At 40.1% G+C, this 12,703-nt stretch overlaps 1 protein-coding gene across 2 annotated transcripts; it reads right to left on the reverse strand.

Moving 5' to 3' along the window:
- Positions 1-61: 61 nt before the first annotated feature.
- On the reverse strand, positions 62-12,196 carry brpf3a (bromodomain and PHD finger containing, 3a). 2 transcript variants are annotated; one of them, XM_084394677.1, is made up of 13 exons: positions 11,928-12,196; positions 8,919-10,447; positions 7,065-7,218; positions 6,568-6,699; positions 6,298-6,426; positions 5,505-5,817; positions 4,291-4,563; positions 3,394-3,972; positions 3,209-3,287; positions 1,874-1,959; positions 1,699-1,787; positions 1,440-1,594; positions 62-1,350 (listed from the first exon to the last, which is right to left on the reverse strand). In XM_084394677.1, the coding sequence occupies exons 2-13, from the start codon at positions 10,397-10,399 to the stop codon at positions 1,167-1,169; spliced, it is 3,654 nt and encodes a 1,217-aa protein (XP_084250803.1). In that variant the 5' UTR covers positions 10,400-10,447; positions 11,928-12,196; the 3' UTR covers positions 62-1,166. The 2 variants fall into 2 exon arrangements, with proteins under 2 accessions (XP_084250803.1, XP_084250804.1); XM_084394678.1 differs by lacking the exons at positions 62-1,350; positions 1,440-1,594; positions 1,699-1,787 and adding an exon at positions 2,868-2,918 and having other exon boundaries at positions 1,873-1,959; positions 11,928-12,066.
- Between the last annotated feature and the right edge of the window lie 507 nt (positions 12,197-12,703).

Raw genomic sequence — 12,703 nt, forward strand, 5'->3', positions numbered from 1 at the left:
AATAGATCAAGACATATTGCTCGAGTTCAACTTGTAAACAGATGAAAGATACAGAAACACATCAGCTCAACAGTCTTTTTATTTCTCGTTTGAGAAAATACTGTTTCAGACATTTTTTGTTTGGTACTATTAGCTTTTCACAGGCTTTAAAAAAAAACACATTTCTCTTTTACTCTGCGTACAAGATCTAAGAGACTACTTAATATTTTATACTATAATGTTCTCTCACTTTAGACCACTAAAGAACAATTGCATTAAAGCAGTAATGCTTCCTGAACAATATAAAGCCCTGTAGAGCTGTTAAATTAAACCTTCTCAATTACTATTAAATAACTTTTCCATAACAACTCAGAATAAATTAAAATGACGTACAAAGTTTGTCATTAATTTACATTTCAGATTTTAAAAACACATCTGTGCATATTTTCTACATACATGCATTTATATTTACACAGTGATCTCCACCCACAATTACAAGCTTGTTGACAGACACATCCTTTCTTTAAAATAAACTGGCACATATTAACTTAAAAAGGACACAAAATAGGATCTGGGTGTCAGTGCCAAAGAAATGAATAGCATTAAGTGGCATCTCACAGTTTGTAAAACAGCTATGGCAGTCAAACACCAGAAGTTTTAGAAAGACAACATATCTGATAAAGACGAAAAGCATATATGATCACGCTAGAATGATTAACCAGCAAATCTAAGGGCAATAGGACTTTTTTTTTTTTGTGCACATGCATTTCCTCAGTCCAGAAATGTATCCAAGTAAACTATTACAAAATGCATTCTAGCACAAAGTTCCTGAGTCGTACTGCCCGAATACCCTGGTGCATTGGCAACATAAGTGATACCATCACCTCACATTCAATAAAACTGCCGAAAATGGAACGAGTGGCAAAACATTTTCAACATACAAAAATAAGTGCAATTAAAACATTCTTAGAAATCTTGGTTGATTGAGAACATTAAAAGTGAATAAAACCAGGTTTTGATTTATGATGTGCCTTGAGTTTTGAAGGGTAGGAAAACCGGACAGAAGAGAAAATGATCTTATAAATCTGCCTTCCACTGGTATAAAAACCAATAAATATCTGAATGTTATGAACGTACCTTTACTGGTATCTTACAGTCAGTTTAGACATACATTTGACAGAAGTCTTTTATATAAAATTTGAGGGGTTAAAAGTTGAGTTTTCCTGCACGTGGCTCAGGTGTGTCATCGCCCTGTCGTACGCCATGTGCACTGACTTCCGCACATTTGGTTTCTTGCCCTCCATCAGACGCAGTCTGTCTACAGTGTCGTCAATGCCCATGTGATGGAGTTTGTCCAATGGTAGCCACTGCCTTAATAGCAAAACAAAGACATGGACAGGCTTAAAACAAGCTTGCCTTGCACGTTTGAAATATATTCCATGAAATGTGTTTCACCTTACCAGGTTCTTTTTGTATCGAAAAACAGCACAAGAAAGAGCTTCTCCTCTGTCTCCTCTTGTCTGCGTGTACCCAGATCCAAAACATCTGTAGGAGGCACTGGGATGGGAATGCCGTTGTGAAGAATTCCTTCCCGGGGCATGTTAGGATCGACAACCTGTTGAAAACCATTATTAGTTTAGGCTAGGCTAACTTATAGATTCAAGTGTCTCATGAAGACACACAAGCACAAGCATAAGCGCAACCGCATGTGATCCTTACCATTGCAGGGTATGAGGGGTACCCACGACATTTTGCCCAAACCAAGGTTAGAGGTTCCATCTCGTCATAATTTTGAGAAGTGTCTCTGCCTACAAAAGTAAACACAAAATAGCGATAGAACAAAACAAATAAAAAAAGAACAGAATAGTTCCTTTAAGGTCTTTGTTGGACCCACTTGTATTAGTAACTTCATTCTCCTCCTCACCAACAGGAACTTTACTGAGAGCTGGTTTACCACGACTGCGTTTTGGAGGTGAGGAACTGCAGAAAACATTAGCAGACAAATGGTTTTAAATTACTTCTGTGTAATAGTAACCTTGAACACCTGGTATTAACATCTGTGTCAGGTGATGCAATCTCAAGTGGTCAGTGCTAAATACAGGTGTAAAAACAGGTCATGTAACCAGGTTTCCATCCATATACTTATGGTAATTTTTGGGATATTGAATGCAAAATATAAATAAAACAACAAAAATGTCAATTCTTTTGAGGCAAATAAATGTTTTAATCAGTGAGACAACATGCACAAACTCAAATACATACATTTTTATTGCATTTATAAACTACAAATTAAACTCATAAAATAAATAGTGTGCAATTTAAGATTAGCAAAAACCACAAAAAACACTTCCGGGGAAACAATATTATTGAAATTGAAATGTTTGTAATGAGATTAAATCGCACAAGTATATTTTGCTCTGGGGTGAACTTTTTTTTAGCACTTTCTCATCATGCAGTGACACACCGGGCCTGTTTACACCTGGTCACTTCATGCGTTTTCTCTGATCGGATTGGCTATCCGATCGGGAAAAGACCAGATGTAAATGCCCTCCGAAACGCTTTCAAGCTGGATTTAAATCCGATCACTCAAACCACTTCAGGAGGTGGTTTGAGACGCATTCCAAACGAAACTGGACAAGTCTAAATGCATCTGGTTGTTGAAGCCACATATGTTAATTTTACTCCTCCCAAAATGTTAAAAAAATAAGTGTGTGAGAGCAGGTTGATATGATATGACAGCGCTACTGCAACACATTGCCACAGATGAGTAGCCTAATATCTCTTCAGAAAGCCGACGCGCAGTGCTGCAAATAAAACTGAAAGTAAGTCGCAGACGCTCAACACACACAATCATCTTCATTAAAAGTAGTGAGACTAAATGATCTTACCAGTGCTGATGCCGCTCTCTCTCCTGTTGCAGTCTTTGATCTTGAAATTAGCTGATGATAAATAAAATGCAGCTCATATCTGTTGCTTTCGTTGACGTGAACTCCGTTAAATTTGCATATACCGCGGGAATTGAAGATCGGATTTATATTCGTTTTGCGGAGACACATTTATGTGACCCAAGTGTAAATGGAACGGTTTTAACAAATCAGATAGCTATCCGATCAGTAAAAACACATGAGGTGACCAGGTGTAAACAGGCCCACTGATGTCACAAGCCAAGTGTAAACAGGGAACCTAGCATTTAAAGCACTCATTTCAGAGTGCTGACAGCATCCATTACCTGTGTGTTGGGAAGGTGGGAGTGCAGCTTTCTGAATCGGATGAGTGGCTGCTGTGTCTCTTGAGTCCATTTGCGAAGCCTAAATAAAGAGCATTAGAGCGCTTAAGCATATTAAACACATTGCGATGGACATTACTTAAATCACTGGTCAATAAACTTGAGTAATCGTTTTTATATTCCAGTACCATTCTCTTCTGGCCGAGAGTGGGCCTTTTCGCCTTCGTTGTCTGAGCATGTACTCAGTCCTCTGGATCTCAGCTGGTGAGGGGACGGAGAGGGTGATTTTGGGGCTGGTGGTGCTGGCAATAATTTGGCTGGTGCGGTCTGCTGTGGCGATGCTTCATTTTCGCCTTTGCTGACTCCATTTTGCAATAAAACAGGCTTGTCCTTTGTCGGTCTGGCTCCGTTTTTTGCTTTCTTGAAGAGGATTGATGTCCGACGACCCACGCCCATCTTGGGTGATTCAGATGGGCTCTCAGCGGAGGAAACCCTGTTCACAGCATCCTCCTGAGGGCTGGTGTCCTCCTCTTTTGTGTGGAAGTTCTCATCTTCTTCTAAAGTCTGATCGTGATTTTCTCTCAGGCCTCTTTCTTTTGGTTTCGCCCTCTGTTTTCTGCTGCCAGTTTTATTTGACTGCGCTGGAATGGTGGTCCGTCCCGTCTCAAGGCAGAACATGGGCGGGTTTGGTGGGGAATCTCCAGGTAAAGGTGAAGAGGCAGGACAAGTGGGTTTTTGCACTTTCTGCGATGTTGATTTTTTTGGGTCTTCAACCATGGAAAGAAATTAATGGTTAACTTAAACTTGTAGATAACTTATAAAAGAAGATTGAATTAAAAACGAATTAATTATTCATCACTTAATGGACTGGGTGTTAAGTCTTCTGCCAAGGTCTATTTTGCCACAGTAAAAAAAAAAAATGTTTGGACAGTTTAAAATAACAAATAGTAACCATTATTTTTATTAACTAACATTTTTTTTTTTGTTGTTGTTAATTGAAATAAAGCTGAAATAAAACAAAATATATGAATAAAGAAATTTTTTTACTTAAAATGTTTTTAGCAACTAACTGAAGTTGAAGTTACCTGTATTGGAGGTTATGTAATCCATCTTCTCCTCACTCTTTCCGTCTTTGCTCTTCTTCTCTTTAATTTTCCCATTCAGCAGTCGTGGGTTGCGGTCCTGGTGGCTGATCTTGTGACGGAGGCTGTTGATTTCTCTGCGCAGCAGGCGCATGCGTTTTGTACGACCCCCGCTGGTCCGCATAGACGCCACCAGATCCAGTTTGTCCAGCAGGGTTTTCAGCTGGTCCTCAGGACACATGTGCACACGATTTTCAGGGTCCAAAAGCAAGTCAACTGTAAATCATTCGATGGGATTTTTTGGATTAAAATCAGGCATTGCAACAGAAGAATCATGAGCTACTTTTATCATGTTTTTTTGTCCAGTTTGAAACTTTAAAATGACATGAGGGGGGAGTTGATAATGAGAGCATTTACATTTACATTTACATTACATCAGAAAGATTAATCTCGTAATTTAAAGGGTTAGTTCACCCAAAAAATATAATTTCTGTCATTAATTACTCACCCTCATGTTGTTCCAAACCTGTAAGACCTTCGTTCATCTTCGGAACACAAATGAAGATATTTTTGATGAAATCCGAGCTCTTTCAGACCCCCCATAGACTACAATGTTATTACTACTTTCAAGTCCCAGAAAGGTAGTAAAGACATCGTTAAAATATTTATTATAAATATAAACTTTTTGTGTGCAAAAAACTAAAAATAAAGACTTTATTCAACAATTTCTTCTCTTCTGTGTCAGTCTCTGACGCTGTTCACGAGGACCACGATACATGCGTGTGGAGCTGACGCAGGAGCCGGCCAATACTGAGCCAGCGTTCTGACACTGCGTGACATTTTTACGTGAACAGTGTCGGAGACTGACACAGAAGAGAAGAAACTGTTGAATAGTCTTTATTTTTAGTTCTTTTGCGCACAAAAAGTATTATCGTCGCTTTATTACATTAAGGTTGAATCACTATAGTCACATGGACTATTTTAACCATGTCTTTACCTTTCTGGGCCTTGAAAGTAGTAATAACGTTGAAGTCAATGGGAGGGTCAGAAAGCTCTCGGATTTCATCAAAAATATCTACATTTGTATTTTGAAGATCTTACGGGTTTGGAACAACATGAGGGTGAGTATTTAACGACAGAAATTTCATTTTTGGGTGAACTCTCTCTTTAAGACTGTACATTGTTTTGGAGACTGTTAACATTGGAAAGCTGCTCACTTTCATCCCACCAGGAGACTGTGGCATTGTGTGCGCTGGGCTTGTCTGGCAGGTGCATGCCTGTGGTGGGATCAAGGCCTATGCTGAGAGCCTGATGTTGGGCGTGTCTCAGGACAGCTCCGCCCACCTCTCGGAGTTGCATGGCAGCTTTATGGAACATTGTGTCATTGGAGTTGTACCTCAGACAGTTGGATATCATGAGATTGAAATCATTCTCCAAGTCAGCCACAGAAGAGTATTTATGGGCCTCGAGTTTGTCATGCATTGTAGAGAAGTCCATCGGCTCACAAACAAACTCCAGATAATCTGGAACCTGGGAAAACAATAAAGACGACATATGGAAAAAAAATCATTTCTTGCTCTTTTAAAAATAAAAGATCAATCTATTAAGTAGACACTAATATTCTCAGCGGCAACCACACAGACTATGGAAACTAAGCTGCAAAAATGGGTCATTTAGAAACCATCATGGTATTGACATAAAAATGAGCATATTAAAATATGACTGGCCACATGTATACATCAATGGCATTAAAAATTAGTAAGCTGGTCCACCCTGATGAACGAGTCTGAACTACGCCAAGGTTTGAATGGTTAGCATAGTCCAGTTAGCACTTATGATAATAACTTATTTTTCTAATCAATATTTATAAAAATTTCAAGATGGTAAATTAATTGCTTAACAATATATTTACAGACTGTTAGTTTGTTAGTTAATGGATTAATTAATATTAACAAATGAGACCTTATTGTAAAGTGTTACCAAGTTATTTTTGCAAAAAGGGGATTTTACCTCCTTCAAATTGACAGGTGTGGTGAAAATATGATCTATGTCTTTCTCCTGCAGCTGTTCCAGTGTAGAGCGCAGAAACACCAGCGCAGGGGTGAGCTGCAGCTCCAGTGTAGCCTGCTGAAGTTTCATCTGGTGAGAGAAGAGAGCCAAATTAAACTGATTCTGTGAATTAGTAATTACCGCTTGCCTGTTCTCAATAAGTGATGCTTTTCAGAGAACAGGGTCTAGAGAAAGTAACAAAAGAACATTAGAGATGAGGGGATCTGTCACCTGTTCTCTTTTAAGTCTCTCCCTCTTTCGTATGAGCTCGATAAGAAGTCGAGCTTTTTCCAGGTCCTGTCGAAGCTTCTGCCAATACTTCAGCTCTTCCCTGACAGCCTGCAACTTTGCGTCTGGCTCTCTCTGAAAAGTCATTAAAAAAACATCTGTAAATACAATGCACATATAAGCAATCTCTGGTCATTTAACACAACACCACAAGTGATAATTTTGTCATTTTTCTGCTCTGATTTTGGGAGCAAATGTGCAGAATTCAAACATGGTTAAATGTGTTACTCATAGCTGATCAAATTAGCCATAATGTTTAATAAACTAATGAACAAACATATGGCAGGGAAAAGTGTGAATGATAAGCGTGCCAAAATTTGTAGAAATCTGCAGTTTTCTGCTGTCGTAGATTCTGTGTGAGCTTGGTTATTAAGAGTTGTAGTATAAGTTATCACACTTTTTACTGTCAACAACAGCGTAATGTGTTACAGCACACTAACCTGCTCAGATTTCTGAGTCTGTAGATGAGAATGGAGCCGGCGGATGAGTGGCACTCCATTACGAAAGTGACGCTTCAGCAGCCAATAATTGTGGAGTCTCTGCATGAACTGATTTTTCCTTTCAACAGAGACCCCTGTGCAAATCTTATTGAGCCTATTCAAAAAAATATGAAACAAGGCCAACTGTTAAATTCAACATGAAACATTCACAATTCTCATTTTTCTTCTGTAAAGTGACACATTTCTGAGAGAAACAGGCTATTTAATAAACTATTTAGATTTTATCCATTAGGATTGTAAACACTTAAGTGTTTAATACTGGAATGGAGTCAGATCTAAAGGCGCTCGTGAGGAAAACACGTCAGTTTTGAGGATTTTTATTTTTACCAGGATGAGGAGGTTGAAGAGAAAATTCACCCTCAGAAGCATCTCAATATATCCTAACAGTAATTATTTCAAGTATATATTTGTTTGTTATTATTGCCATAACACTACTACTAAACTGCACTGATTTGTTTGGGAAAGTGCTATATAAATGAAATTTGCTTGCTTACTGATCAAATGATTTTTTTATTTTTGAAAGAAGCTACATTTATTTAAAGCCCCATTATGTAGGATTTCCGTTTTGGTCAAACAGCGACCCCTAGAGTCGCTGTGGACTACTGATCCTGAGCCTGATGCCCCTGTATACCGGTCCCTGTTCAGTCGGATATAGAAGCTGTAACGAGTGGCAATAAGGTGTGTCCCCTTTAAGAGCTGCGCGCGCCCTGTTTAACTTTCGGCAGTCTGTATTGTATGTGCGCCTCGAACACCGTAAGCGGATTGTTTCTGTTTGATGCTCATTCTTGTCCTATTTTTGTCTATCAAGTAATGCTGTGGACGGTAAAACGTGTGACAGACAGTTACACGAGTTCGATTGGGGAATAAACACAACGCGTTACAAATCGTCGGACATCGAACAAGCACAGCTAGCCTCCGAAGATGTCTACTAATCCATCAACAAGAACGCCAGGTGCTTTTTAGCTCGCCTCACACCAACGAGTAAAAAGCTTGTCCGAGTGATATACAGTATAAGCAATATACTTACAACAAGTCCAACAGCATGCGAGGACGTGTTGTGGGAAGTGAGGTAGCCTATGCCGTAAAGCAGTCGAATTTTGTAGTTCTTTTTGTGCGCGGGTGTTACTACCGGAACCCCGAAGTTTAAAAGTACGATTAAAAACTATACAAACCCCATCAGGCTATGGCAGACGCGTCATTCAACCTATTTTAAGTCGATGTACCATCACAAGCGTTTTGGAAATATATTATGAAGGTTGAAAAGTTACATAGTGTTACTTTAATCAAGAATGCAGTAAAAAACAGTAATGCTGTGAAAAATTATTACAATTTTAAATAATGGCTTTCTATTTTACTATATATTTAAAATGTAATTTTATTCCTGTGATGGCAAAGCTGAATTTTCAGTCTCAGTCACATGATCCTTCAGAAATCATTCCAAAATACTGATTTGGTAGTAACATTTCTAATCATAATAATAATCAATGTTGAAAACAGTTGTTTTGCATAATGCATTTTAAAGTATTCTTTGATGAATAGAACTTTTAAAAGAACAGCATTTATTTGAAATAGAAATCATGTTACAATGTCAAAATCTTCACAGTCACTTTTGATCAATGAATAGAAGTATATATATTTTTATAAAGTCTTACTGACCCCAAACTTCTACAACAGTATCCTAAATGGTAAACCTAACATTCACTGAAGATGAGGTGAAATACTTCTGCATGCTTACAACGAGGTAAGATCAAAAGACCAGACATAACCGACAAAAGAGCAGACGTAAACATTTACCTAAAGGAGGGTATCTGCGGCACCAGCAGGAGGGGCACTCCTGTCTTCCGCGAGGTCCCGGCTGAATTCTTCTGCGTTTTCTTCTGTTGTGCGGCCGAACCTTTTTTCCGTCCATTCTGGTTCTGCTGCAGCGGAGGGCCTAATGTGTATGACCTCTGACCTCTGTTACCCCTGCCCCCGACCAACCCATTGTCTTCGTCCCCCTCAGTGCCCGTACCAGGGGGCGAGTGGTTCTCGCAATAAGCAGTTTTCTTCACAGTAAAAGTGGTGCCGTGCACACCGGTTTCCCGCACAGGGTCGATTTTCATATAGAGACCAGCTCTCTGGGCACAAGTGACGTGAAACGCCCTGTAGCAGTTTGCTTTGTGGCACTGAATAGACGCCCCCCTGCCTTTCTGTTTGCACAGGTAACAGGTGAGCTTCCATCGTGCAGGAGGAATGTTTTTCACTCCCTCCACGGGCTCTAGGAACACAGTGTTGGCAAAGCACAATTCAGGGATCCATATGGCACAGATGACGTGGGCCCAACTTCCGTCGCTGGTTTGTTTGAATGCGCCTCCCCGATTAGGGCAGAGGACACAATCGACGGGTCGCGACGGGGATTGCAGACAGCGCCTGCACAGCCACTGGCCCTCGGGAATGTAAGGAACCCCGTAACATTCCTGGTGCACTGCGAGATTGCAGATGTCGCAGAACAGGATGACGTTGCTGTTGAGACACTCGTCGTCAAGGCAAACGCAACAGTAGGCATCCTCGTCTATGGTGCTCTGGGACAGCGCCTGGCTGCGGGACTCCAAAATGGACTCTCGCTCAAGTCGGTCAATCAGTAACTCAAAAGTATCAGGGGGGACGGAAGCGTGGCCATCGGACACTCGCTTCTGATTCACCATCTCTAGCCAAGCCATGTCCTCCTCGTCCATGTCATACTCGGCCTCGTTGTCCAACTCCTCCCCTGACTTCTCTTTGTAGCGATAATAAGCCACAGGAAGAGGAGGGGCTTCTGAGGCCATGAAAGTGTCCACCGTACGAAATGTAGGCTTTGGCAGGGGGATTTGTGAATGGGCGACCTGACTTTGCAAGCCATTCTGAGAGCCAGATCTCTTTTTGGCTGCGTGTTTGCCATCTTTCCGCTTGCTTTTACACACAGTTTGTTTGTTTCCCAGTCTTTGCTCGCTGTTCTCTTTGTTACTGTTGCACTCCGTCAGATCCTGAGCCAGCATTTCGTCCTCGGTTACGACGGATAGCTGGTCGTAAATGTTGATCCGGTGAAGCCTTCCCTCCAGCTCAATCTCCACCATTTTCTGGGCCTGCGCGTACGTAAGAGTGTCTCTGGTCATAGAGAAGTTCAGTCTGCATGGAGAAGGTGGACAGAGTAGAGCGTCCATGTCGCCATGGCTGGATGGACCAACTTGACCCTGATCCTCTCCTCTGCCAAAGCCTCCAGCCCTGGATTGGCCAACTTGTTTCTTTAACTTTCTCATTGAAGTTATCCTCTATATAAATGTTAAAATATGAATGGACATAGGTACCTGTAAGAACAGAAATATGCATTACCAATATTGACCAGATATTGTTGAAAAAACTTCTCAAGGCAAGACACTACAGGCAAATCCATTGTTTTTTCATGTACTGGTCAATTTTGAGACTTTGGGCTATTTCGCTTCATAACAGGTCTTCTTTCAGACTAGTAGAGAGAAAACATCCCAAAATACACATTTATGTGTTTCTTTTATTATTATTTACGCCTGTTGATTTCAATTACAATTGCACATCTTTAAACGCCGTTTTCTCAAAATGACTTTTGTCTTATGCACCGAGCCACAAATCTCCAATTCAGTAGCACCAAAATTTCCAATGAAATTCCAATGAATGTTCTTAAGGTTGTTATAGAGGGGCTTCTTCATATATAATTGGTCTGGATTATATAACACTTTATTCCTAAAAACATAGATTTTTTGATTGATGGACTAAGAAGAGGTAAAACTATAAAGAAGTATCCAAAGTCCCCTCTGTAAAAACCCTTTTAACATGTCCAAATGAGAAAAAATCTAATCATCAAATTTTGATTTCTGTTCTACAAATGTATGCAAATTTGTACATATTAAAACATATCATTTCAGTGGCAACACAAAACATTTGTGATTAATCAATGGGGAGGATAAGGTGATATCTATTAGTTAAATCATTTTTCCCTATTCACCTGTTGTCTTACTCTTGCCTTACCATAAAAACCATCTTAGACCAACAAACCATCTTGAGGTGGTTTTAACTGTTTTTAGCAAACAACAGGACTGTCAATCAGCACATTTGAATAAAAACAACACAATCAAATGTAGCAGCGACTCCACTCCTTCATGATGTGTTTGCTGTAATATAAAAAGTACAAATAAACGGTTCATTGAGATCAATAAACATCTAATAACTACTAAATAAGGGGTTTCTCAAATGAACAGATACACATCTTCTACAGTGTACATGTCGCTCCATTTGTAACGTTGGTAATAAATGTATTTCAGGTGAACCAATAGGTTGCCGTGCTCATATCACGTGAATAATTCGAGCCAATCACCGGGCAGATCTTCAATTTTTCCTCGACCCAGTTGACGTAGTTCGGTTGCAGAGCGCTAAATACCAATCCTGAAGCGAGACAGACGAGTCAGCCATTTTAGCAGGGCTGATGGACAGTCTCAACCTCGATTGTTTTTCCTGATAACAAACTCCTGACGGTGCACTATGCCTTATTTTCACTTTGTCAACCAAACGACAAATAATTGCATATGACGCTATAGCTCCGTTGCATGCAATGCCGTGTGTATATGCAGAGAATAAAGCAATTGTATGTAATAAGGCGCCGTGTACAGTCAGCCAAGGCAGAGCTAGTACTAAATGAGCGCCTTCCAGTGCTGGAGCCATATTTGGAGAGTCAAAGAAAGCAACCACAGCGCTACTACCTGCCCCCGCGACATTACTGTTTACAGAAAGCAGTGCAGAATAAATCAGCAAACTTACTCTTTTATCGATCGCTCGAAACGACAGTGAATGCCGGTCATATCCAGGGGCGACAGCGTCCTCTTCTGTAGCAAGACGGGCTTCCTCAACCCTCCATTGATGAGACTTCCCACAAAAACGTTTCTAAACACACATCCCGGCTGTTTACACAACACTATCACCTTGACATGGAGTCCGAGTGTTTCAAATAGGCGCCTGACATTATTGCAGAGTGTTCGTGTGCATTGAACGTTGGTTTGTAATTAAATTGGCAAGAAAAATACGCCCCTTTAGAAAAAAAGGCGAATTCTCGGCGTTGGGCTTTGCACTTGGCGCGCGCATCATGCGCACTGCTCTGTCATTGGTGGAAATGGTCATCGCGAGGCCACGGAGTCTCGCTAAAGCCAATAGAGGCTGCGAGCGGTGAGAAAAACAACTCGAGAGACTTCCCTGAAATGTTTGCGCGCATAGACTCCATGTTCACAAGCTACATTAAACGCCCGTGTAATGTATGGTTTACTGTGAAAAAGAACATAATTCCTTGATAGCAGTCGACATAGTAGCTAAAATACAACAATAATAATAACAGCCTACATTATTAATACGTTTTAAATAAATACCGACTTAATAGACTATATAAATACAATATTTTTATTTTAGCGTATAGCCCATGTCGTTTGTATCCGGCTATTATTATTATTATTTTGTTTGTTGATTTTTTTAATGAAATAATCTCACGTTTTAAACAATTTGAGATTACTTCATCCTTTCAGTTTTCCTCTGAACATAAAGACTAC

This window comes from Rutilus rutilus, assembly GCF_951802725.1.
Source record: "Rutilus rutilus genome assembly, chromosome: 22".
NCBI classification, from domain to species: Eukaryota; Metazoa; Chordata; class Actinopteri; order Cypriniformes; family Leuciscidae; genus Rutilus; species Rutilus rutilus.